The sequence below is a fragment of the Pangasianodon hypophthalmus genome, chromosome 16 (genome assembly GCF_027358585.1).
Source record: "Pangasianodon hypophthalmus isolate fPanHyp1 chromosome 16, fPanHyp1.pri, whole genome shotgun sequence".
NCBI lineage: Eukaryota > Metazoa > Chordata > Actinopteri > Siluriformes > Pangasiidae > Pangasianodon > Pangasianodon hypophthalmus.
Window position 1 is genome coordinate 9,660,596 of NC_069725.1, and position 25,888 is coordinate 9,686,483.

General features: G+C 37.2%; 1 protein-coding gene across 15 annotated transcripts in view; it reads right to left on the reverse strand.

The window, feature by feature from the left end:
• Positions 1 to 25,888, reverse strand: part of rap1gapa (RAP1 GTPase activating protein a) — a 123,413-nt gene that overhangs the window by 77,576 nt on the left and 19,949 nt on the right. For 7 of the 15 annotated variants that reach the window (XM_053240599.1, XM_053240595.1, XM_053240593.1 and 4 more), the window contains exon 1: positions 8,766 to 8,933. The exons of 2 other annotated variants lie outside the window; for them this stretch is intronic. In XM_053240599.1, coding sequence (XP_053096574.1) covers positions 8,766 to 8,812 — 47 coding nt within the window. In that variant the 5' untranslated portion in view covers positions 8,813 to 8,933. Of the gene's footprint in view, positions 1 to 8,765; positions 8,935 to 25,888 lie in introns of those variants that run through there. 6 more of the 15 variants (XM_053240606.1, XM_053240602.1, XM_053240603.1 and 3 more) reach the window with 3 other exon arrangements.

A 25,888-nucleotide genomic window follows, 5' to 3' on the forward strand; every position in this document is an offset into this window, starting at 1 on the left:
AGTAGAAATGATTCTGTATTGTGAAGTGAAGTGATTTGAGTTTCTGTTATCAATTACATTGTAGCAGCTATAAACAGTCATCCCCTCACCAAGTGCTCTTTTTTCTGTCTCTTGAAGTTAAAAAGACAAAAAAAAAAAAAAAAAGAAACCAGAAAACACAAAGTCCTCTGTTCTGAAGACTATCTAGTGCTGACACTGGAGACTCCTTCTATAAATCTTAAATAAACATATCACATGTCCACCATGTCAACAATTATACAATTTTCTGTGTTAAAGAAAGTTTTTTAATCTATTTATTATTAGACTTCGATTATGTTTTAGATTATGACTAAAATGTGATTATGTAGCTTGTTTACCATACAAGTCTCTATGAATGAGTTGGTACTATAGAAACAATAACAAGCACATCAATATAAACCTCTGATTTGAATTTCAGCTGGCTGCTATTATAGAAAATTCATCAACAGCCTCTGACTGATCAGATTCAATAATTCAACAGCGCTGTGATATAAATGATATTATTACACATGGAATGACTGCTGTATTTAGTAATGGTCTGTATGCTCTGTATATAGGCTTGTATAAAGATAGACATAGATAGTTTTCATGGTCATATTTATTGTTTTCATATTTTATGTATTACATATTAAATGAAGTTCCTGAATTCAATTAATAGCAGTTGCTTTTATATAATCCGTGAGTTTGTGTCCTTCAGTGGAATAGGAAAAAAATTTAAGTAAGGTAAGGAAAGTAATTCTCTTCCTTTTCACTTTCGGAGGTAGAAAGACTTTAAAATGCTGTGCCTTGACTTGTGAATGAGATCTCTTTAAAAGGGAAACATATTTCAGTTCAGAAAAACCTGAAGTTCTCCAAAATTGATGTAGTAGAAAATACGAAGGGGTTTCATAGTCTGTCTGGGAAAACACAAAACTAACAGGTAAGAGCAAGAGTAGCTAAGTTACAGCTCCATTAAATGTTACCGTATTGCCTGACAAAAGAAAGTTCACAGACCAAAGCTAAATTACAAATAAAAAAATATAACAGTTATTAAACTTTGTCAGAGTTGTTACAGGCCTAAGTGGTAAAAAAAAACAAAAAAAAAAAACTTTCGTCCCGTGGTGAACACTATTCAGTTTTTGCCTGTGGGTAGTTTTAGTAATGTTATCTCTTTATCCGCATGAACACAGCATAAATAAACAAGACCAAGCTGAGAAGGTCAGAGACATATCATGTGCTTTACACAAGATAATGAATCAGTTACTGCAATACATATGATACATTTTTCACATTTTCTTCTACACTTTCTTTTTCTATTCTATGCAAATTATGTTCTCTAGAAAGTTGTTGAGAAATACTGATAAATACATTTAAGATCAAAGTATGACTTAGGGTAAGAAAACAAGATAATTGCTACACAACTCAGGGTATACAGGTCCTGTCTGGAGAGACTCTTTCAGCCAGAGAAACACACTGTAAGTGAGACTCACACGAAACCTAAAAAATGAAAGGAGTAAATGAAAAGAGGAACTCAGACATCTTGCTTCTCTTTGATAAGTTCCGTTCTGTTAATAATGAAAGCTGTGTTTCAGCAATATCTGACGTAACCAAGATCACATCAAAAACTACCTGAAAATTACAATAAAAAGATGACAACAAAATCATATCATGATTCTTGAAGGCATTTCTACTCTACACAATGGGTAACATGATATATAGGTTTGCTTACAGACTGCCAGAAATACAGTAGTTTTTCATTTAACTCTTTCTCGCAGTACACTGGCGTTCCATTCTGCTGGCGGAATGGAAATCGACTTATCAGAGAATCATTATAAACAAATGAATTATTTAATCACTGTAAGTCTGTTATAAGATTATTCAGAACATTGTTGGGTTTCTGTGTGTAGAGTATCGTGACTCTGTGTTTAGCTGCTTTTTGATAGTAAAACACTTTATACAACTGACACAATAAAATGATAAAATTTAAACCTAGTAGGCTAGGTAAAAAAAGAAATACTTAAGAAACACTGCAAATTCTTAAAGCTCCGAGTGTCTACTTACATATGAGCCATTAAACACTACTGTGGAGTGACATCACAAATAATTTCAATGCTGAACACAGCCAAACAAATTTATAATAACTTTGTTTTAATTTTTTTATATTTAAAAATTAACATTTTTATAGTTAAAAATAATAGGTTGTTTAATAATATTTTTTGTCTACAATTTTAAAGACTAAATACAAAATTTTAACAACAGAATGTAGTTAAAAAAAGATATTGTGATATCCATGATATCTAAGAAAAGTGTACTGTGATATAATTTATCACAATATCGATATTACATCATCATATTACCCAGCAGTACTATGTCGATAAGCAGGTCACTCAATAATAAAAACAGAGGGGATAACGTGCCATTATAATCCGGTGTAAAGACAAGGGATTTTGGGGGGTTGAGTCTGCATACTTCTTATGCAGATAAATATACTTACTGTATATAATTTATTATATATAGTAATTAATTAATTATATACTTACTGTATATAATTTATTATTATGTGCAAAATATAAAAATATCTAACATGTGTTTGCAAGAACTTTGTACCAATTGTATGAGTAAGCTTATCTGGTTGTTTAAATCCAAACAGCAGTTTGCAGTTAAATATGATTTATGCTGTTAGCTAGGACTTTCTTATCACCAATGTTGGCACCTTTGCAAGGGGAAAAAGGAGGCATGTGAAAACAATGAAGGGTTTGTTATTAAGCTATATGGTACCCTCTGTCATTATTTATGGCACCAATTAGAGATAACCTGCCTATAGCATTAGCAGACCCAACTAGTATGTTACCAACCTCTTTAAGGTAGCTAGCTATGTTATGAAGTTTAATCAAATTACAAGCCATTTTGAGATAAATTTATCTGTGTAACTAGTCTGCAGTATATCAGTGGGTTGTAACATTAGCACCCATAACAGATTCTTTGGGTGTTGCTGATATCTATGGAAAGCACAATAGCATAATGACAAACTTCTTAAAGTTAGCTGTAGCCATTAGCTAAGACTTAGTTTACCTAGACACACTAGCTGACTAGCAACATGTACAACATAAAGCTACATTCACAACACAAAGATAAACACAACCTTTAACACAAAATCAGTTACTCAGTAGAAAGTAACTTCAGTTACTTTGGCTCATCTGTTCAAAAGATGCACAAGATTAGCATGTGTTTTGGGTCCCCTTGCTAGTTTCAGTGCTTTCCATTGCTTAAACACAATAATTTTATTGACTCTACTTTTGGCTCTTACTGCACCATACAGCTTTTCTCAATCAGTACTGAATTACCACAATCTGTATACCACAATCTTTTGACATCATTCAGCTAGTGTGTTAACGTTTATGCCTTATGAGCAGTGGGTTCACCACTGCTTTATGTGAATAACAAGCTGAGCTAAACTTAGTAGGATAATGTGACGGAAATGTAAATCACAGCATGGCATTATGGTAATAAGAATACACTGTATGGCCAAAATGTTGGATACCTGACCATCACACGCAAACATGGATCTTCCCCTAAACTGTTGCCACAAGGTTGAAAGCACACAATTGTATAAGATGTCACTGTATGCTGTAGCATTAAAATGTCCCTTCTCTTGAACTAAGAGGCCCAGACCTCTTCCAGCAATGTCCCTCTGCACAAAGCAAGGTCCATGAAGACATAGAGTGGCAAGGTTGGAGTGGAAGAACTCAAGTGGCCTGCACAGAGCCCTGACCCTCAACCTCACTAAACACCTTTGGGATGAACCATCTGCGCCCCAGGCCTCCTTGCCCGACATCAGCCTCATGCTCTTTTGGCTGAACTGAACAAAAATCCCCACAGCCACACTTCAAAATTTAATGGAAAGTCTTCTCAGAAGAGCAAAGGAGGACTAAATCTGGACAGGGATGTTCGAAAAGCAAGTATAAGTGTGACGGTCAGTTGTCCACAAACTTTTGGCCATATAGTGTAGGAATTATGTAATACAGTTTCACACTTTTTTTTAACAGAGAAATTCTTTTAGCACTTTCTAGTCAAGACACCTGTTAATGGCTGTGTGCAGAAATTTGATGATTAAAGCAGAAAATGTATTCATACTGCTTTAAAGGTTTACTCTATCGTGTACTTGAAAAAACCCAGAAGACATCTTAACATCATTTTGATGTCCAAACTGACAAACAAAGAATACTGAAACTTAACAGTTTTTCCATGGTGCCTTTGAAATCATATGATTATCGTAAGTCATTTTTACATGCAGGCACATTTCACATAAAAATTAATACATAGTAAAAGTTAATATTTCATCTTTAGGAAATAAATATAATAACTAAAGATAGGTTAAATTGTTTGGGTCAGAATGATCAAATTTATATTCTTACTAAAAGTGAAAAAAATGACAAATACCATGAAAAGTCTTGTGTATATTAACTATAATCAGGTTTTTCTTCCATCTCTCACATCTGTACAGACTTGTCTTTCATCCATAAACAATTCTAAAAACTAAGATGAATCATATAAGATATATGGGATATTTTATTTTTAAATTCTTTAAAAAAATCAAAAGACATGGCCTGAGTCAATGGTGCATGCATCACTAAGTAGCTAAGTAATATCACGAGGATTAAGTGTATTTTCACTCCAAATACTAGACCATAATGTGCAGCATGACCTGAGGGCTCAGACGGTCAGCGTCTGCTGAATGCAGTCACTGAGTATGAAGAAACATGAATGTGCATACTCATACCTCAGTACAGTGGACACAGTATGCTGCACTACTAATACAAATAACACACACTCACATGTAGCGGTAGCAGCTTAGACCCCACAGTAGCACAGCCAGATGAATAAATACAGTATAACAGCCACATAAATAAATGCTGCTAAACATCATACCAGTATTTATTTCATGCTGTTACACTAGACTTGCAGCCTGCATTGGTGTTTGACCCCGACACTGACTTTTAACACAACAGAACACCATGTTGCGCAACAGGACGAGTGTCCCTGAGACTCATTGCCACCTGTCACACAAAAGCACAAAAAGAATGTTATGTGCATGTGCCTATGCTGCTCAGATAACACTGAGTGATGAGCCTGACTTCATTTTTAGAATAGCTGAAATGTAGCTATGCTTTCAGGAATCCCTTATCCCATGAGCTGTTGTTCTTTGACTGTAATCTATCAAAAATCAACAGTCAAAACAATATGTCTCTGGACTAACACTGAGATATGAGGAGTAGTCTATAAGTAAGTGAATTGGAAATATTAGTTATTGGGTTCTGTAATCCTGTACGCTGGATCTGAAATGAACTTCAACCTTGTATTCAAGGTTATTTATTATAATAACGTAGTCCTGTAGAAATCACCGCATTTTAAATTCAAATGAGCAGTAGATGATATATTGGTAAAAATGAAACACTAGTAAAAATTTGTCAGCTGGTACACATTTACAAATAACACATCTACCATGATTAGGCCACGTCTACAACGCAAGCTAACTCAATCCTGCATAAGAAAGACAAGCTTTTTCACTATTTGTATGTACAGAGTGTCTAAATCATATTGGCATTTCCCAATTATTGGATGTTAGAATATATGCCAGTTGCTATATACCAGAAATGAAGAAGTTAGAAGTTTGATGGAAAGTATTTCATGTTGTAACTAACTAGGTAAGTTAGCTATCTGGCAATATTAAATGTGACTGATGTAAGCCTTAATGTTAGCTAGTGAAATTATGTGACTAGCTAGCTAGCCGTTTCAACGTAGGAGGTAGAAGTGCGATGGAAGGTATTTTATGTTGCAGCTAGCTAGTTAAGTAGCTAGCTGACAATACTGAGTGTTAGTGATGAAAGCCTTAATATTAGCTAGTGAAATTTCTTGACTAACCTGCTAGCAGTTTTACCAAGCATTTAAATATCTGGGTGAAAAAAAACAGCAAGAATACCCACTTTTCTTGACAGGCAATGTTGGAAGATGAGGGAGGTATGGGTTGAAGAGACAGGTTCTGGATTACTAGCTTATACACAGAAAATGCCTTATCACTTACTGACCAACTAACTGACTTTCTGATACCTCACTTTTAAAACAGTCATGCACAGGATTCCTTTGGGTCATCAATACAGTAAGTGGCATGTACGACTAAGACATATGGGCCAGTAATCAATCAGTTAATGAGAAGAAGAGCTGCAAGGAGCTACCCAATACTTTTCCCAAAACAAATCCTACCTCCACTGCTAGGATTAGTTACTAATTCTTAGTTACAAGAAGTCAGCCAATATAATATTTTTTTCCTGAGCTTGCCTAGTTGTTCTGTGATACTTTTTGTAATACCTAATAAGCATCTAGCATCCTAGCACAGCATCTTAACAAATAAATACTGCCATTTCCTACTGGCTATATTAATTAAGTTCCACTCTGCTTTGTGTATAAATTAAGTATTATAATGTTTGCCTAACTCGGTCTAATTTCTCAGATAATGCCCTCAGACCAACGCAAATGACTTGATAAATTGTGAATTGGTTAACATCTATGAAATTAAAATAAATATGAAAAGTTCAAAGCAAGTTTATTTGTATAGTACTTTTGACATTGGACATTATCAAAAAGCAGCTTTGCATAAATCCAGATGTAGATCCCTAATAAGTAAGTTAGAGGCGAGAGTGGAGAGGAAAAACTATGACATTTGGAGAGGAACCAGACTCAGAAAGAACCCATCCTCTTCTGGGTGACAGTGGATATTGGGATTATCAATCATTACTCTTATAAAAGTTAAACAACATGAAGTGTGTTGAAAGGATGTTCATTATGAGTGTCATAATTTTTATGATTACAGCAGCAGTTACAAGTGTATAGTATCCAGCATGAGTATCCACTGAAGCAAGGGTAAGACTTGTGCATAAACTGCTTTTGGGAAAGTAATGGCCACAACTGTGAAAATCCAACAGAGTTTTCATAAAAATGTTTCATCTTAATTTTATATAAAATGCTGGCTATATTTCTCACACCTAAATAGCACCATTTTAGGTGACCATAAGTAATTGGCTAAAATAATATACTCAGAAATAAACAAAAAATGGAAGGTATTTAACTAACAACTCATAGGAGAACTCATAGGAGGACCTTTTAGATTAAAGCCTAACACATACAGTATACTGTACGTAGCTGTAACTTAACTGCCAGTAACAACTGATTGTGGTCTTTACAACTATATTCTGTATTTCTCATTGCCTGAATAAAATTATTTGAAATATGCAAATAAAACATGAGCTGAATTCTTAGAATGATTGTCTGGCTACACTAGATTCAACACAACAAATGTCCTTTTCCACAAGGCTGTTCCTGAAAAAGGTCCACACAGAGCTGGGCTTTTTACCATTGGCATTGTGGCAGTAACAGCAGACAAAGACATGGTGTGAGTCAACCAGTCGGCCAGTGCCCAAACTGTCTGGCCCTGGTCTAGGTGCTATGCTACAGTGAGAGAGAGAGAAAGTGGGGGTTGAGCATTTCTGGGTCTGGGACAAATCCTAAGCACACTGTTTATTTCATGTAGCTCCATTAAGAGTTCATAGGCCATATAAACAGAAAATGGCAAGTACTTTAAATATATGAATGAACCCAGACACTAAGAATTAATGAAAGTTGGCAAGCGAGTTCACTTCTGCATTGGAAGTTTCTTAATACAAAAATGTCTTCCCTGTTTTACTTCAGCTTCTAAGTGGATGAAAGCAGCTAATTTTAAGTCAAGACACTGTACTTCACGTATATTAGACACCAAATATATTATAACGGCATGCAATTTTCTGAGATGACATTTTCTAAGATGACATTATCACCCACTGGGACTGGAAATAACAAGTGCCAATTAAAGGTCAAAAGACAGAATTTTGAAAATGAAAGAGAGAGAATCAATATGGTGATCTTCTGCCCAAAAAATGTCTGGCAACTGAAGCAAAAACCCCAAAGAACAAAGAGTTGCCCTTTCACAGGCAGTAATGTTTTCTGTATTTCAGGGCCAGTCGGTTGGGACAGTGGCTGTTCTCTCGTCAGCATTCCAGCCACAGCCACAGGCACAGGAACAGACAGCACTTGTCCTTGATGAGACAGCATTCAGAATCGGTAGCCTTGCACCTGTTGACTCAAGTGGGATATTCCTCCACAGATGAGCAGACAGAAGAATTTTGCTCAGGCTCTCCTAATGTGTCAATGTCTCCTGGTGTCTGTACATGTGTCAATCTCAAATCCCACTTTACGATGCCTTCTTCTGGTGAGTTAACAAGCAACTCAAGTGGGACATAATCAAAACCAGATGGGCTGGCTGAGAAGGTAAACAGCACGTGATTGTGTTACGCTCCCTGACCAGTTAGCAGATCTTTCTGGATGTCAGTATCTGCTGCAAACAGCTGTGTAGACTAATTTAATCCAGACTCAATTATACCCACTGCTGTGATGGGTTTTAAAGAGGTTCTTCCTTACATGATGGCCAATCAACACGGCCTGCGTTAGAGCACATGCTAGAAGGGTGCTTGTTTGCCACTGATGACCCAGTAAGACTGGTACAAGTGTCTTTAATCTTATGTTAAATCAAGCTAAGCAGGAATGGTATTTCCCTCAGCATAGCCAATAATCTCGGGACAGTGACAGGAGACAGCCATTATTATACTCCATAGCATGCACAAAGTGTGAGCAGACAGTGAAAACATGAATTAGAAAACAAAAATGCCAGTTTTTCTTACCCTCCATATGCTCCAAAAGTAAAACTCCTTTTTCTTTGAGGCATCATGGTAAATAGGCTGAGCTCAGCATTAGAGACACACAGACGGTAATAGAGATTCGCACTGAGATGGAGGCACTATGTCAGTCTCACCGGACTGAACCGAGAGTGGCCAAGCGTGTGAGTGAGTGTATGTGTGTGTGTCCTTTCTCTTCCACTCCCCTGACTCCCTCCCTCCCTCCCTGTCTGCCTCTCTCTCTCCTGCCTTCCTCTCCACCTCTCTTTGTATGTATGTTCCCTTTCCTCTCTTTCTCTCTCTACTGACCACTTTCAGCCCCGGTAACCAATAGGTGATCACTTAACATGCCGATCTGTAAACAAGCTGAAAATGAACTTTGTAGAAACTCTGCAAACTCGACTTTGCTGTGGAAGCAGCTATACATTTGATAATGTAAATGAGAGTTCCAGTATGTATGTGATTGCTGCCATTAATGACATTAATGCCAAGACTGAAGACAAACAACAGACCGAAAGTAGAGAAAACAGAGGTGCCTTTAAAGAGAAAAGGCAGAAAATCAAAAGTACATGAAAGACAAAGGTGATATATTCAAAAATCATTTAAAAAAAAAAACAGCTGGCCAAACAAAAGAGAGGAACAAGCACAGGAAGAGGGAATTGTCACCTCCTTTGCAGTCACTGCCTTGCTAAATAAAGTTCTCAAATCACTGATCACAGTCACTGTGGGCCGTTATTTCCCCTTTACTCTTGCTCATTTACAATAAATCAACCAGGAACAGAGGAAAGTGGAAGTATTTCTGTTTATTATTTCGTAATCTGTGCTGTTTTATATATAGTGAGATATAAAAAAACAGTTTCTTTTAAATGAACTGTTTAAAAACACACAAGTGGAGGAAAGTTTATTACAAAATCTTTTTTCAAAAGTCTCTTTGCACATCCTCGTATATTAAGGATATAAGACAATGCATCTGTATCTGTATTTGTTCAGTGCTCAAAATATTCGTAGCTTTTTTCATATTCAGATTTAAACCGAAAGTGGGTGTGGTCTATACCAGAAGGTTGTTTCTTTCTTTATTTTTTCTTTTACATTTCTGAGAAGCCTTTCACTAAACCCTAGAAACACTGAGAAACACTGAAAAACAGGCTGCTGGAAGAAGAAGTAATGTTTCACTCACAAATTCTAACAATGAAAAGCAATTTGAAGAAAATAACTTTACTCAACTCCTGAACCAGACACCCTGTGGAACTCTCGGGCAAGATTTCTATCATCATGTGCTTGAGAAACTACATTTCAAAACAACGATGTCTTTCTCAAAAATAAAAGTCTCAAAAAAACTGTTATTTACAGTTGACAACAATAGCCATCTAATAATATTTGATCAGATTTACTTCAGTTTTTGGGTTTATTACATCCCAGTTTGCTGGACTCACTATGAGAATCTACTTATGAACCTGGGACGCAGTGCTGCTGCGAGACAAAATGGGGTCCTTTTAGTGGTATTTCATTGGCTATATGGAGTGATGGGTCAATAAATGAAAACATACGCCTATTTTACACCTATTTTTTGTGTTTGTACAGAAATATGGAGCTCGGGTAAGGCAGTGTTTAGGTCAGGCTACTGGAGCAAACCAGTGACAAAAAACCCTGATCATTCTGGTTAGTTTGAAAGTCTTTTTGAACAGCTTTTGAGCTGTAGTTAGGGTCAGACTTTGCTGAAACCTGGTAAGCTTCCACAAGAAAATAAAAACCTTGTGTTTTGTGACTTTTTTGTTTCATGCTGCAGGATCCCAGTCCCAGTGCACCCAGTCTGAAGCTTTTTGGCAAGCTTTCCTAAAAAAATAAAATAAAATAAAAATAAAACAGTCCGCCTACTCTTCATATCTATATTTTTATTAATTTAGGACATATTATCTGGACAACCTGAACAATGTATTCACATTTGGTTACATTCCTATTGTATATATAACAAAAACCGTAAGGAAACAAAGATAGTATCCCGTAACTGTTTTTCTTTCTTAGAGAGATTATTACATTGTAATAATGAGGAAAGGTGGTACACTGAGATGAATTTTATATATATATAAATATATATATATGTAGTACATTGCCTGCATCATGAGCAGCTTAAGTCAAACTTCATCACAATATATACAGATGATTCCACAGATTTGTTTCCTTTCATACTGAAATTCATGACATCTCAGATTCAAAGTGCCTAAGATTCATCAAATATCAGGTGAGCTAGTCAGTATTTTAAATGATCACTTGCTCAAACATTTCATCCTATGTCATCCTCCTATTGTTGGCTTTTAGACGAGCATCATAGCAGCGGTCACACTCAGAGATTTTAATTAAAAATTTCTGACACTTTCAGAACTTTGTCGTCAGCTGTCTTTGGTTGCAGTGGCATTAAATTGGCTGCCAGGAAGCACATCATAATATGCGTTCTAAGACCACTGAGCTAGACTCATGACCAAATAATTATTTCTATGATTTCTATCTGCCAAAAAGACACTATTTTTAGAGCTTCACTATGAAACAATTATTATTTCATAATAATTATTATATAATTTCAAAGCTCACCAAAAATGTTCCAAAGTATAATTCTTTCACAGACAAATTTTTAGCTATCAATTATCTTAAACAAACATGTGAGGTGAATCTGATTTAAAACCCAATAAACTCATTTATCAGGCAGCCCACAATGTAATAAACACCTTCTAATAAGTGTAGTTAGGTTATTACAGCTTATGTCATTGATGAAGATCAGTATATATATATATATATATATATATATATATATATATATATATATATATATATATATATATGATAGATAATCACATAAATGAAAGACTCTTAGCTAGATAAATGTAAAATAATAAAATATGATAATCTGTGTCGTATTTCATGAATCAAATGAATCGGTAGTTAGAAAGAACTGTCTTAATAACGTAAATCATAATGTCCAACACTGCTCTCTCTGTCTATTTCTCTCTCTTTCTTCTACCGCATTACGTCTTTCCCCCAAAATACCAGCCCAACACTTTCGCTCTACACAAAAAACCCAAGACCGAGCACTTCCTGCTTGCTTCTCACTGGCATCCTTTTTACCCAACTATCAGAGAGAAAGATAGGCAGACAGACTTCCACAAGGATGCTGAAGCTCAGATTCCTCAGGAACAGGCCTTCCTTTCTGCCTTATGGGTGGGGGTGGTAGGTGGAGGGGGTGTTTGGCATTCAGATGGAGACTGGGAACTTTAATACTAAACTGTTTATGAATGTTCAAGGGTGCAAAAGCAAATTTCCATATCTGTACTAGAGAAATGAAACAGTGTTTATTATACACACACTCAGCTGACCACGTGTGATATACACAAGGCGCAACATTTCATTTGCTGGGAATGCCATTAGAAATGACTACTAGATGGTTCGCTCAGATGTGGAAGCAGCTATACATACTTCTTCTACCAATACATGTGGTCCATTATAAATGCCAAGACTTGCACCTCATTTAAGAGACCCTGAGTGGAGACTGCAGCAAAAATGCTAGTGGAGATTGATATAGGATAGTGCTGATGCACTTCACACTGACTCCTCAGGGAGTAAATACACAGCAAGTAGTACACTGCCTGCATCATGAGCAGCTTAAGTCAAACTTCATCACAATATATACAGATGATTCCACAGATTTGTTTCCTTTCATACTGAAATTCATGACATCTCAGATTCAAAGTGCCTAAAATTCACCAAATATCAGGTGAGCTAGTCAGTATTTTAAATAATCACTAGCTCAAACATTTCATCCTATGTCACCTCCTATTGGTGGCTTTTAGACGAGCATCATAGCAGCGGTCACACTCAGAGATTTTAATTAAAACTTTCTGACACTGTCAGAACTTAAATTGTTAAATTGCCAGGAAGCACATTACAATATGCATTCTAAGACCACTGATCTTGACTCATGACCAAAGAATTATTTCTATGATTTCTATCTGCCAAAAAGACACTATTTTTAGAGCTTCACTATGAAACAATCCATAATTTCAAAGCTCTCCAAAAATGCTCCAAAGTATAGTTCTTTCACAGACATATTTTTAGCTATCAATTATCTTAAACAAACATATGAGGTGAATCTGATTTAAAACCCAATAAACTCATTTATCACGCAGACCACGATGTAATAAACACCCTCTAATAAGTGTAGTTAGGTTATTATAGCTTGTGTCATTGATGAATATCAGGACAGTTAAACTGTCAATGGGGGAGGTGGTGAAGCTTTGAGGTACCAAAGAAGCTAATATTACACACAACTGGGGGAAAAGCTCCCAGAAGCATTTTAAGAAAACATCCAACTCAACATTATGCTGTGCTACGATCCAAGAAATGACAAGGAAGAAGCTACCATGCAACTTTTACAGCAGCCTATAGGACATTGTGGATCAGCAAAAAGTACAAGACAAATGTACTGATCTATGACTTTAATGCAAACATTGGTACTAGAGATGTAATTTTTTTAAAAAAAAATCATTATTTGGTTTAAACAGATAATGTGTTCTACAGATAAGAATACGAGGTGGCTGTGGATTGAGTGCAAAGGCGTGTCTGTCTCTTTCATGAATAGCATGGAGGTTCACTCTGTTCAGCTTCTTTAACTCTCTGTTTGTACTCTTTGGTACCATAGGTCTGAACGGCTGAGGGCTGCTCAAACCTCTGTAGCGCAGTTCTGCCTATGCTCACTGTGCATGACACGTGTTCAAATATGATCTCAGTTTTACGCTTCCTTTTTAAAACTGACACTTTTTTGCAGAGCCACTGCTCCATATAGCCTCCATACATAAACCAAACACTGGGCACACTGCTGCATGTCTCTGCTGGAGTCTAAAAAAATGTTACTGAATACATTTAATAAATTTATATATTGTGTTAAGGAAAAACAATTTCCTGTTCACTTTCAATAAAAATAATAACAATAATAATAATAATAATAACTGTGTCATCTAATGGAGGCGAAGGTGGATGCAGATTGTAGTTTAATATAGAAGCAAACAACATAAATAATGTAACTTAGAAACATAAAACATAAACTAGGATATCAAGTCAGGAACATAACACGAGCAACGAAAGAAAAAGCTAGACAATGAGTGTGGTGCAAGACAGGATTAAATACCAGTGCTCATTAGACTCGAAATGTGAAACAGGTGCAAGCAGTCATGTGATGTGATAGTGAGGTGCAGTGGTGGATGGGAAATGTAGTTCAGGGCCGATTCCAGCATAACCCTGACACACTGTGTTACACCCCTAAATGCTACAGACAATAAAGGATACTAAGAGATCATATGAAGACATGGTTTGGGTATGTGCAACTAACCTATACGCAACTAACAAACTGGTGGGAGGGAACACATTCCACAAGAAGAATCCAAGGCCACCAGGGTTTCATCTAATCCTGAAACTAAAAGCCAGATAGGACATATTAGCATCAGTACTCCTGCAGATGCAGCTTCCTATCACTACCTTATATGTGCAGAGTTTAAGCTGCAGATAAAGAAACCCTGGACCTCAAGAAACACCAGATAGAGCTCCAGTGTGGACCTACTAACAGAGTGCAGACTCATAAAGAATTCATGATGAGCAATAAAGAAAACAAAACAAAATTCAAAGAGGCTTGGAATAACACTAGTGAAGATATCCATGAAAAAAAGAAAAAAAAAAAAAACCTCAACATCTGCAGGCTTTTTGGATAACCCTGGCAAAAAAGTGACCTACAAAACTCTAACAACTATGAAGGTATCATGCTGCTTGCAATCATTTATTAAGAAAAGTCCTAATAAACGAAATCATCATGAAGAGGCTGAAAGTGGTCATCAACAACATATTCTGCAAAGAATCCTGTGCTGATCAGGTTGTAACTCACCAGAGTGCTCCACATAAAACATAAAATGAAATGATGTGTAGAGGCATCCATGGAGGACAGCTAAAAGATTTATTCAAAGTCTAACGCAATGAGGTTTGCTCTCATGCTTCCTTTTTATCCTTGCTGTCAACTGAATTATGCAAAAAACCACAAATGGAAAGAAAGTGAGTACCCAGTAGACCCACTGTAAGCATCTGAATGACTTGAACTTCACAGATGACTTTAATTTCACACAGCCGACATCAACTTCAGCAGAAGACAGTACTAACCATTCACAGAAAGCAAGATGGTGAAGATTAATACTACAAATCATAGTGCTGTCAAATTCAGAGAACATCGTCTGGAGGAAGCAGAGCCTTTCACGATGTCCTCCGTCTCCCCCACTGATAATTCAGCTGTCCTGCTCTGCACCAATGACAATTAGCACCTTTGATGAAAATTTTACTGCTAGAACTGACAAGGCCAAAGTGACATTCATCACCCTGAAGAAACTCTGGATTTTTAGATGAATATCACATCAACTGAAGTCAGGCTTCTCCATTGTTGAGTGGGTGATTCTCTGTGGCTTAGAGAATAATAAAGGCATGTATTAAAAGTCGATGATGTAAGACTACACATATACACATGTAAGACTAAACATATTTTCATATATCTGCAATATGATGAACTCAATTTGACTCAAAAATTATGAACAAAATTTGCCTATGCACAACCCTGACCTGTGGGAGACAACAGATCAAGAACCTTTGCAATTCTTAGAAAACAGTGATGGATAGGATACACCCCAAAAAAGCCTCCTTCCATTATGAGGCAGGCCCCAAAATGGAACACTCAAAGAAAAGGGAGATTGTTCATTTACTCATCTCCAGTAGATGCTTTAGCCTGGTCAGGGTTTCGGTGGATCCAGAGCCTGCTGCAGGAACAAGGTGGGAGAATTCACCCAGGATGAGACACCTGTCCATTGCAAGGCACCATACAGACACATTTACACCTACAGGCAATTTAGTGTAGCGAATCAGACTACCTGCATGTCTGTTCAGGCAAGTGAACATGGGGAGCACATGCAAAATTCTGCACAGAAAGTAACCCGAGGTCAGGATCAAACCAGGGACCCAGGAGCTGTGAGGCAGCAATGCTACGAGCTACTGAAAACATAAAAACAGTGTACTTATTATAAAGCATGTTACACATCTGTTAGTTCCATACACTAATATGATTAGTCGAGTGGCGTTACAAGAGTGCTTATGTTTGGTCTAACCACACTGGGATGTTTCACTGTTTGTATCCTCTCCGCTCGCCACATAAATTTCCACTTCCTAGTTTGAAACGGTTACTACAGTAGAGTTAGCGACATAATCAGTGGACACTGCAAACAATACATTTTTCATAAATGTAACTTTTCACTTAAATATGAAAGCTTGTCAGATGAAGATGAAAAGGAAGAAGGGGAGCCAATTTCACTGGAAGCACCTTTAACGGGAATGTACAAATCAATTTGAGCTAGCTGGCCAGCTAGCTGACAGGCTATAAAGTGACTGTAGCTTCTTTGGGATCTATTTGCGCTTGCAGAGCAAAATCTAGCTACGTCACTCAGCCTGTGCTTCCGTGCCTACGCCAAATCACAGCCGTGTCAATATTCAGTATAACTGCACTCTTGCTCATGTGATATTGCTTTAATTAAACAGCTAAAGTAAATAACAAATGAATTAACTGGTTACACCAAAGTTTGTAATGTTAGCTTTTGGTTTTACAGAAAAGCTGCCAAGCTCCAAGGTGAAATCAACAACCTTACTGAAGGCAGACTTAGAAGAAATGGTGGCCTTCTGGAGATGTTGCGTGCACACAGAAACAACAGGAATTGAACAGTTCTGGAAAGTACTTGATCAGACTGCCCAAGACTGGAGACAGAACAGAGCAAATGTTCCAGCAAGAGTAATAATTTTCATTGTGCACAAATTGTAAAGCTAGTCAGTGAAGCAGCTGTTTATGGGTTGCTCATCCAGGATCTGTAAAAGGTTGCTAGGTTCTTTACTACGCTTCAGAGAGGAGGGTTAATTACATGATAATATTTACACTGCACCATGATGAGCACCCTGCCCAAGGCCAGCCAGAGCACAGACGCTCGATTGAAGAGAGCCAGGTTGGGTCATATTTAGAATGCAGGAGGAGGCTCAAACATGGGGTGAGAGGTAATATTCAAAGGGTAGTTGTGCTGAAAATATTGAAGATTTGAGCGCTGGATGCTTTGTTTTTCTTGTCTTCATTTTCCTACTGCCATGCTAAAGCAGAACATGTGTATGCACTGCATCTCTGAGGTGAGAGCTGGGTCAGATCTCATACAGTGAATGGTTTCCAAGTACAGCAATCTGTTTGGCTTTCATTTACTGATGTGAACTAAGCTTTAGATTACATGTGAAGTACACTATGTGACTATGTTTTTAGAGCTGCTTCTTACATAACCTCTCTGGTTGCTGCAACACTCTGGGTGAGAAGGGTTCTGCTGTCCTTCAAGACCTGATGTTGTATTTGGGTCTCATTAAAAAGGCTGTACATTACACAAACACAGACTCAAGATACATATTTTTCCTGTTAATGTGTGCTGGGGATAACGTAGCCAAATTAGTTTCTTAGTGTCTCTGACTTCATAAGGCATATTTGGACTGAAGACAAGCTCAATAAGAATGCTAGGCCAGTTACTAAATCTCTTTAAGGTTATTTGGTTTCCTGCACCAAGAGAACAATCCAAAACATGCAAAATCAACAGAAAAATATTCTGCAAATAATAGTGTTCCTGCCAGGACCTTCTAAATCCCCAGGCATGATTTGACCTGAGCGCATCCAAAAGCTGTTCAGAAGAAACAAAAGAGGTTGAAGACGGTTATAAAAGTGAAGAATGGACACATTATTTGAGAATTTTTAGTTCAACAGAACATTTATGTACACAAGTACCAAGTCCCAATCATCTTGTGATCATTTTCCTGCCTTGTAGAATGACATTACATACACTTATCTGCCACTTTAATAGGAACAGCTGTACCTGTCTCTGTACCAGAAAGTTGTCTGTTCAATAATTTCAGTAATTTGACAACTTCCTCCTGTGCAATAATAGGTCTCATGCTGCTCAGCTGTTCAAAAGGTCAATAACTAGATAACATAGCATTGGATGCTCAGAGAAAGGTCAGACTGGTTCAAGCTGACAGGAAGGCTACGGTAACTTAAATAACCGCTCTTTACAACCAAGGTAAGTGGAAAAGCATCTCAAGAAGTATAACACATCAAACCTTGAGGCAGATGGGATACAAAAGCAGAAGACCACATCAGGTTCCAAGACATCCAAGAACAGGAATCTGGGACTACAGCAGGCACAAGCTCACTGAAAGTGGACAGCTGAAAATTGGAAAAATGTCACCTAGCCTTTTTCCAATCTTCAACTGTCCACATTCTGAAATGCTCAAACAAGCTGGTCTTGGCACCAAGAGGCATTGACCAAAGTCACTGAGATCACATTTTTCCCCCTTCTGATGTTTGATGTGAGCATGAACAGAAGCTCTTGACCTGTTTAAGCATTGCAATGGTGCTACATGACTGCTTGATACAGGTGCAGGTGTTTCTATTAAAGTGGCCAGTGAGTGCATTTCCATTGAGATGTTTAGTCCATTTGATAGCAAACCCATCACATCAAATTCACTTTCCAAATAGTAACATGATCTTTCACCTTGCAACCAATCTCCCTTCAGTATTACCATAATGAAGCTTTTTAGTCTAAGCTGGATCAATAGGTTGACTTGGCAAGTGGTTTACACGCATGGACAGATGCTTGGCCAAGTATTTTTCATACACATTGATTGCATTGACAAACCGTAAAGATCTATTACAGTTCTAATGGAGCCTCATCCTCTGATGGATGTCACCCTATGACCACAAGGCAGCTCTGAGTTCTGTCTCCCTGTCCTACGGTCAATACCAGACTGCAAAGACAGTGCAAGCTAATTACAAAGCTGTCCACACAACACCACCTCAGTGAGGACCCCTACAAAAAATACAAAATACAAACATTCAATTACAAATAAGTGTAATATCATTCTATAGTTACTCTTAGTATACTAGTGTGATAATCTCATGCAATACTGCCCCCTATTGGAAAACAGTGAAACTGCACTGATTTGTGCTGAGTGTACTTGCATTATGAGTCAAATTCATGAAATATGAATAAAATGCTGAAATGTATACATTAAAAATAAAAGGGGAAAAAGAGGGGCAATTTCATTATCTCAGATGAGGAGTGGTCTAAGGACACACTGATTTCCAATGCAGATGACTAATGTCCGTTTTGTTTTGGTTTGGTATTTTTTAATTACCCCAAGATTGAAGACATATTTTACTGGGGAAGCTGCCAAATGCTGGAGACTATGTGGACGTCAGGAAGCTGGCCAATGCCATAGAAACAGGGCATTTCTGGGAAGAGATACATAAAGTATTAAAAGATATCTTCAGTACCGAAATATCTTTACTTTTGCCGATTGTAGCTAGGGAATGTTTAATAGGAATGGTGTAACAGATACATATGATGTTTTGATAGCTGCTGGTAAAAAATCTTTGACTAGATGTTGGTTACTTCTTGAACCTTTCACAATAGAAAACTGGATAGAGTTGGTTAATAAAATGTACATAATAAAAAAAAAAAACTTACGTCTACAGCTGAATAAATTTGCTAAATCCTACATAAAATGACTCACTTTTGTATAGCTATATTTTATGGAGCTGACAGATTGATTCTCATGGCTGGTGTTAGTTTTTATTTTGTTATAATTTTTAATGGAATAACAAACCTATTTTAGTTATCCTTCTCTCTTACACTGCTCTCCTAACATCTATAGTGCATCTTCCCTGTAAAATAGTTGTTGTAAATACATATATTAAAAAAAGTTTAAAACTAATGTTGACAACAAGAAAGCAAGAGTCAGATTGAATTACTTTTATGGGTATGATCATTATTAATTTTGTTACTGGTGTCTTAATTATTAATACTGGGTGCAAATCCACACATTTTATAGATTCTTCTTGTCTGTCTCACAAAAAAAAAGAGTTTAAAATGTGTTAAATGTGCTTAAATGTGTCTAAGCTTCCTAGATTTCTAAATTTTCTCCCTTACAGACAGCTGACCATCTGTATTCATATGTTCTTTATAATATCTATTATCCCTCAATCTTTAATGCTCTATATCTGAGCTCTTCCACATCCACATAGCAGGCCTGCCAGCATGTCTAAAAAAATCTAACACTAATGAGGCTGCACTCAGGTCAGAAGCAGAACCAGAGAGGGAATGAGAGGATAAGAGAAGAGGATATAGAGATAGTGATTACTGGTATGCATTTTGTGTGAATTACCTTCTCTGACAGCATGACGCTGACATTAATACTACCTGAGACTCAGAGCCACTCAGGCTCTAGGTGCGATAAAGGAAAAAAAGGAAAGAGAGTGAGTGAACAAAAGAGGAAGAGAGAGAAAAAATAATATCTGGGACTTAAATGACAGTAATGAGAAGTACAGCATTGCTTTTGGATAATTGCATGTCTACTGGAATGTCTCAGTCAGCTGATGTCTAGCACCCAATGCTTCATCATGTCTGTGGAAAAGGTCATAGCTGGGTTTTACTAGTTTATATTTATTGACTGTCTCTTGTGGTCAGTATAAGCACAGGTTGTACGGTCAGGGAGTGATGTTAAGAAAAAGCAGACCATTCACAGAGGATCAGGCTCTGCTCTATACATGTGGCCTAATTATAAATACACTCACCTTCCACTTTAATAGGAACACCTGTGCACCTGCTCTTTTATGCAGTTATCTAATTAGCCAATCACGTGGCAGCAGCACAATGCATAAAATCATGCAGATTCAGGTCAGTAGTTTCAGTTAATGTTCACATCAAACATCAGCATGTGACTTTAACCATGGCGTGATTGTTGGTGCCAGATGGGCTGGTTTGAGTATTTCAGAAACTGCTGATCTCCTGGGATTTTTACATACAACAGTCTCTAGAGTTTACTCAGAATGGTGCAAAAAAACAAAAAGCATCCTTTGTGCGGAGGGTCTGCAGGCTGAAACACCTTGTTGATAAGAGAAAACAGAGGAGAATGACCAGACAGGTCTGAGCTGGCAGGAAGTCTATAGTAACTCAAATAAGAACTCTTTACAACTGTGGTGAGCAGAAGAGCATCTCAGAATGCACAACACATCAAACTTTGAGGTGGATGGGCTACAATTGCAGAAGACCACCTCAAGGGTCGATGTTTTGTGCATGCTGAGATGCCTTTCTGCTCCCCACAGTTGTAAAGAGTGATTATATGAGTTACTATATCCTTCCTGGCAACTTGAACCAATCTGGCCATTTTCCTAAGACCTCTCTTATCAACAAGGCATTTTCACCCACAGAACTGTCGCTCACCCAATGTTTTTTGTTTTTCGCACCATTCTGTGTAAACTCCAAAGACTACTGTGTGTGAAAATCCCAGGAGATCAACAGTTTCTGAAATACTCAAACCAGCCCATCTGGTACCAACAACCAACAACAGTTTTACATGCATTCATCTATCCTGGCCAGGGTTGAAGTAGGAACACACCCTGAATGGGATGCCAGTACATTGCAGATCATTTTACTCATAGGGCAATTATTGTAGTCAATCCAGTTACTGGCATGTTTTGGGAGGTCAGAAGAAACCGAAGGACCTGGATAAAACCTACATGGACACAGGGAGAACATGCAAAACTCCACACAGACAGTAACCCAAGCCCATGACTGAACCCAGCACCCTGGAGCTATGACGTAGCAATGCTACGCTCTGTGCCACCATGCCACCATCCCCTGATTTCTCATGGTAAAAATTTAGACATTCATATATTATTAAGATAATAATTCTGCTAAATGAACAGATGAAAAAAGTCAAATGTTCCTCTCTTTCATTTATGTAAAAATAAAAAAAAAAGTTTCCAAGAAGTTAAGAGTCGTCCTGTTTCCTGCAACAAGACAGCAATCCAAAACACAAGGCAAACTCAACAGGAAAAAATATTCTGAAAAGAGGTTTTGCCAGGATCTTCTACGTCTCCAGGTACGATTTCAACTAAGCCGACCCAAAAAGCTGTTCAGAAGAAAGAAAACAGGTTAGAGGGAGTTATAAAGACGAAGCATTGGCATACAAGTTATTTGAGAATATTTATATCACACTAAAAAGGAACGCTGCAAACCTTTGAAGAGATATCATAAATTATTTACAAAGTATTTCACAATTTTTGTTATGATAATAAGGGAACATCTGTGAAACCTAACACAGGGTTGTCCTAACAGTAAACTTTTGCACTCAACTGTGTATACATATTGCATGAAATATATATATTTATTTATTTATTAGCACTTTCATTTCTTTGCTATTATCTGGAACTCAGACTCCGCTGTGGCAGTAAGAATAGGAGCTAATTGTACAACAGGAAAATTAGATACACATACATAAAATGATACCACACAGAGTAGAAAGACACAGAAGGCTGTGTATAGAGTACTGCAATGCCCAAGAGCAAAGCATGTGCTGTAACCTGCCCAGTGCATACTGCTGTTCTTATAATCCCACCAGGCAATGATGTTTGTTATTATGGTAGTGTTCTTCACACACTCCCACTGCAGATACAAAATGCTTGCTCTGCCCTTTTATAAAGTAACTGTAATGAAAATAGTTTAACCACATATCCCAATATTCCCTTAAACAGGGAACCTATAAGAAAGACTGACCTCCATACACAAGGCTTCACTGCTGACATGAGGAATTGGTTTAATGGGGAAGGCACCACACTGGGAACAGGAAGAGTTAGCAAAACTTCTTCTGTTTACTGGTTCATAGAACTCTCACAGTTTCCTTTTATTCATACAAGTTTACTGTTCAGTAATTTCAGTCATTTAACAACTTCTTCCTTTGCATTAACAGGTTTCACTCTGCTCAGTGGGTCAAAAGGTTAATATTAGAAATAATGAGGAACAAATACTATTACAAAAATGCCACTAAATATAACTGTTTAAATTACGGTATATATCTATTCCAGCTAAACTGTAAGCTTTAAAATATCAGCAGCATTAACAAAATTTTAGTTTTCAATCCTTGTTCATTTTTTATGACATCTTATCTACTACAGCTTTTTAGATTGGGTGTCATATTGTATCACTCTCTTCAAATTATAAGTAATACAGACTTTTTGCCTGTGATAAGCTAGAGTATATATTTGTTGCTTGATTAAGAGGAAAACTAAGCTCCTCCAGCTACACTTCAACATGACAACACTTCATACAGACATATTTTTAACTATGAGTTACTTTCAAGACTTCAGCTCCAGAAGTTTCTGTGGCAGCTTTGAACAATGTGTACAGACCATTTTAATAAAACAATATCCTCACTTTAAAAATTTCATTGCATCTCAGCAACCCAATGACATATCATGTATACTGTAGAAACAGTTCACCCGTCAGGGCACTTCTACAAGACCTGCTCTGGCATATCCTACTGAGCACAACGTTTCTGTTGAGCCAAGTCAACGTACAATGACAGAAAGCCAAGTCAGTGGTGTGATTGACAACATGGATATGTGCATAAAAAGACAGTAAGAAAGAGGCTGAGGCTCTCTATCATGACCTACTTCAGGTTAGCATAGTAGGACTGTTAATAATGCTAGTGGAACATAAACAGAAATGACATTGTGATGAAGTTATAAATGAAGATGAATGAAGTTATAACTATATTAGTGCCCTAAGTAGCTAATTAAAAGGAGTTATACTGGGGCACAGGATAGAGGAAAAATGGAGACAGTTGACTGATGTGTGTAAAAACTGACTAATACTGTGTGTAGCCATGTGTGACACTTCAAGTCTGCTTCTATTTGCTCTTTTATTTAAGTCTCACATCACTGCCCTGCAGTATTAACAAACCTTTCACATATATTCAGTTATGATAAAATAAATTTGAAAGTGCCATATACTGTATAACATAACCCACCTTTTCATTTCTTTATATTAATTTATTTATTTTATTCATTCCGTTTATTTTTTATCTTCTAAATCAGGGGTCATCAGCTGGCATTGGGATTAATTTCAGAGTCCTCTATTTCAGAGTCCACGGTCAAAAGTGGTAACGTGAAGCATCTGTGCAAAGCAAGACATAACCACTTTGAATTGTCTTAATTATAGCCACGAACTAATCATTAATGGTTACTCATTAAAAGTGAACTTGTTTTCACCATTCACTAATGTTGGTTGCTTATCTGAACCTTTGTAAGTAAAGAATTTTTTGTAACTGGACATTCTGTACTGTACCTTCTGGACCTACTGGACTGTTCTAGATCATAAATGTGGCCTGTACATTAAGCCTCGCTGAACACATCAGGGCGCAGTATTGCACGGGTGATCCAGCTGAGAGAGATGGTCTAGGTATTAAAACACTGCTTATCTTTGTGCCTCCTTATGACAGAGACTCCAACTGCTACTCGTGGAAGCATGCACATACACACTAATCATTATTTAGTACTGCGGCTCCTGCTCGGCTAAAACCAATTTCATCCTTTTTGCTTCAAACTCCTGCTGTGTGAGCTAAGCTGGATGCTTTGTGATACGTGTGTGCAAAGTTAAGTACAAGTCTCAGTAGCAGACACATGATGAGATATTACTGTGTGCATGATGCCTGACCTGAGATGATTAACTGCTAATGGCAAAAGTTCAGTTTTCAGTTAGTATAATCTAAGCTTAATATTTATTTTAGTCTATATTGTATATTAATATGTGTCAGATTCTTTGTATTAATATGATACTTACACATTGCCTTCACAAAAACTTAATTAATTATTTCTGATTATTTGCTATAATAGAACATATTGATGGGCACTGACTATTTTTAAACTAGTCCAATTTGGTGTAAAGAAAAAAAAAAAAAAAAAAGAAACGAAAAAAAAAAAAACAGACATACTGCCGTCACCTGTCCTATCTGTTGCTCCTTTTCCACTGAAAATGTTCATAGGGAGAACATGGGGCAATGTGATTCTTGCCCTTATGGGCCTGTTTCAGCACTTGCTGCAGTTCCCATTTTGACCACTAGTTGTAATAATAACACTCTGGCGCTAAATCGTTGACATACAATTGTGCAACAACAAGGTGACCAAATCAATTGCACATTAGCTTATATCTGTCAAATAGCAACATTTAAAAAAAAAAAACTGGTCACTCAAATGACCTAATTAGTATTTCAACAAAATTTTAAGCTGTGCATGAGGATGTTAAGATAATTAACATAAAGATTTGGAAAATACTTTAACAAAGAAAAAGTTAGCACATTATTAATGGCACGCCTGAGCCGAAATAAATCTGTCTCAGAATCAGTGTTAATACTGAACAGCCAATAACATATAAACGTTTCAATTAAATGGACTACATCAGGGTTGCGAGTTTGCTATCAGGTCCAACATTCGATAGACAGTTATACATGAATGCATGTGACTGTATATGAATGTGTTTGCAATAATGATATCACAACCACAAGGAATCTGAACTAGACGGTCCATACACGTATCATTTGAATAAATGGAGTGTAAGGGACCAGAACGTTTCGGGTCCCTGGAGGATTAGTGGTACGGCCTCGGTGCTCTCACCGCTGCGGCCCAGGGAAGACGGTGCACTCCCAGTGCTGGTCCCAAGCCCGGGTACAATTGAAGAGGGTTGCATCAGGAAGGGCATCCAGCATAAAAACTGCGCAAATCAAATATGCGGACCAATGATCTGCTGTGGCGACCCCTAAGAGGAGCAGCCGAAGAAGAAGAAGAACAAGGGACCAGTACATTTAAAAACAAAGGGTTTACTTACTGATTCCATTAAACTCTTAAGTATATTAGGTGGCTAACTAATATGACATCAGGATACTCTGTAAATGTACATTCCAAAATATTTATGTGCAGTGTTCTCCGAGTCGACAATGTGTGTCTTCCTTGTTTACTCTGATTTTCCACAGAAAAATCAATGTTGGCATTTGCACACTGTCTACCTAATTTAAAGACATTTTCCGCAAATCCCTGATACTTAATGAGACGAGAATTTGAGCTTTACCTTGGAGAGCCAGGTGCTGACAGGTTGACTGACACAGAAACAGACAAGTAAACATTGCTGATGGTCGGGCTCCATGATGGATGC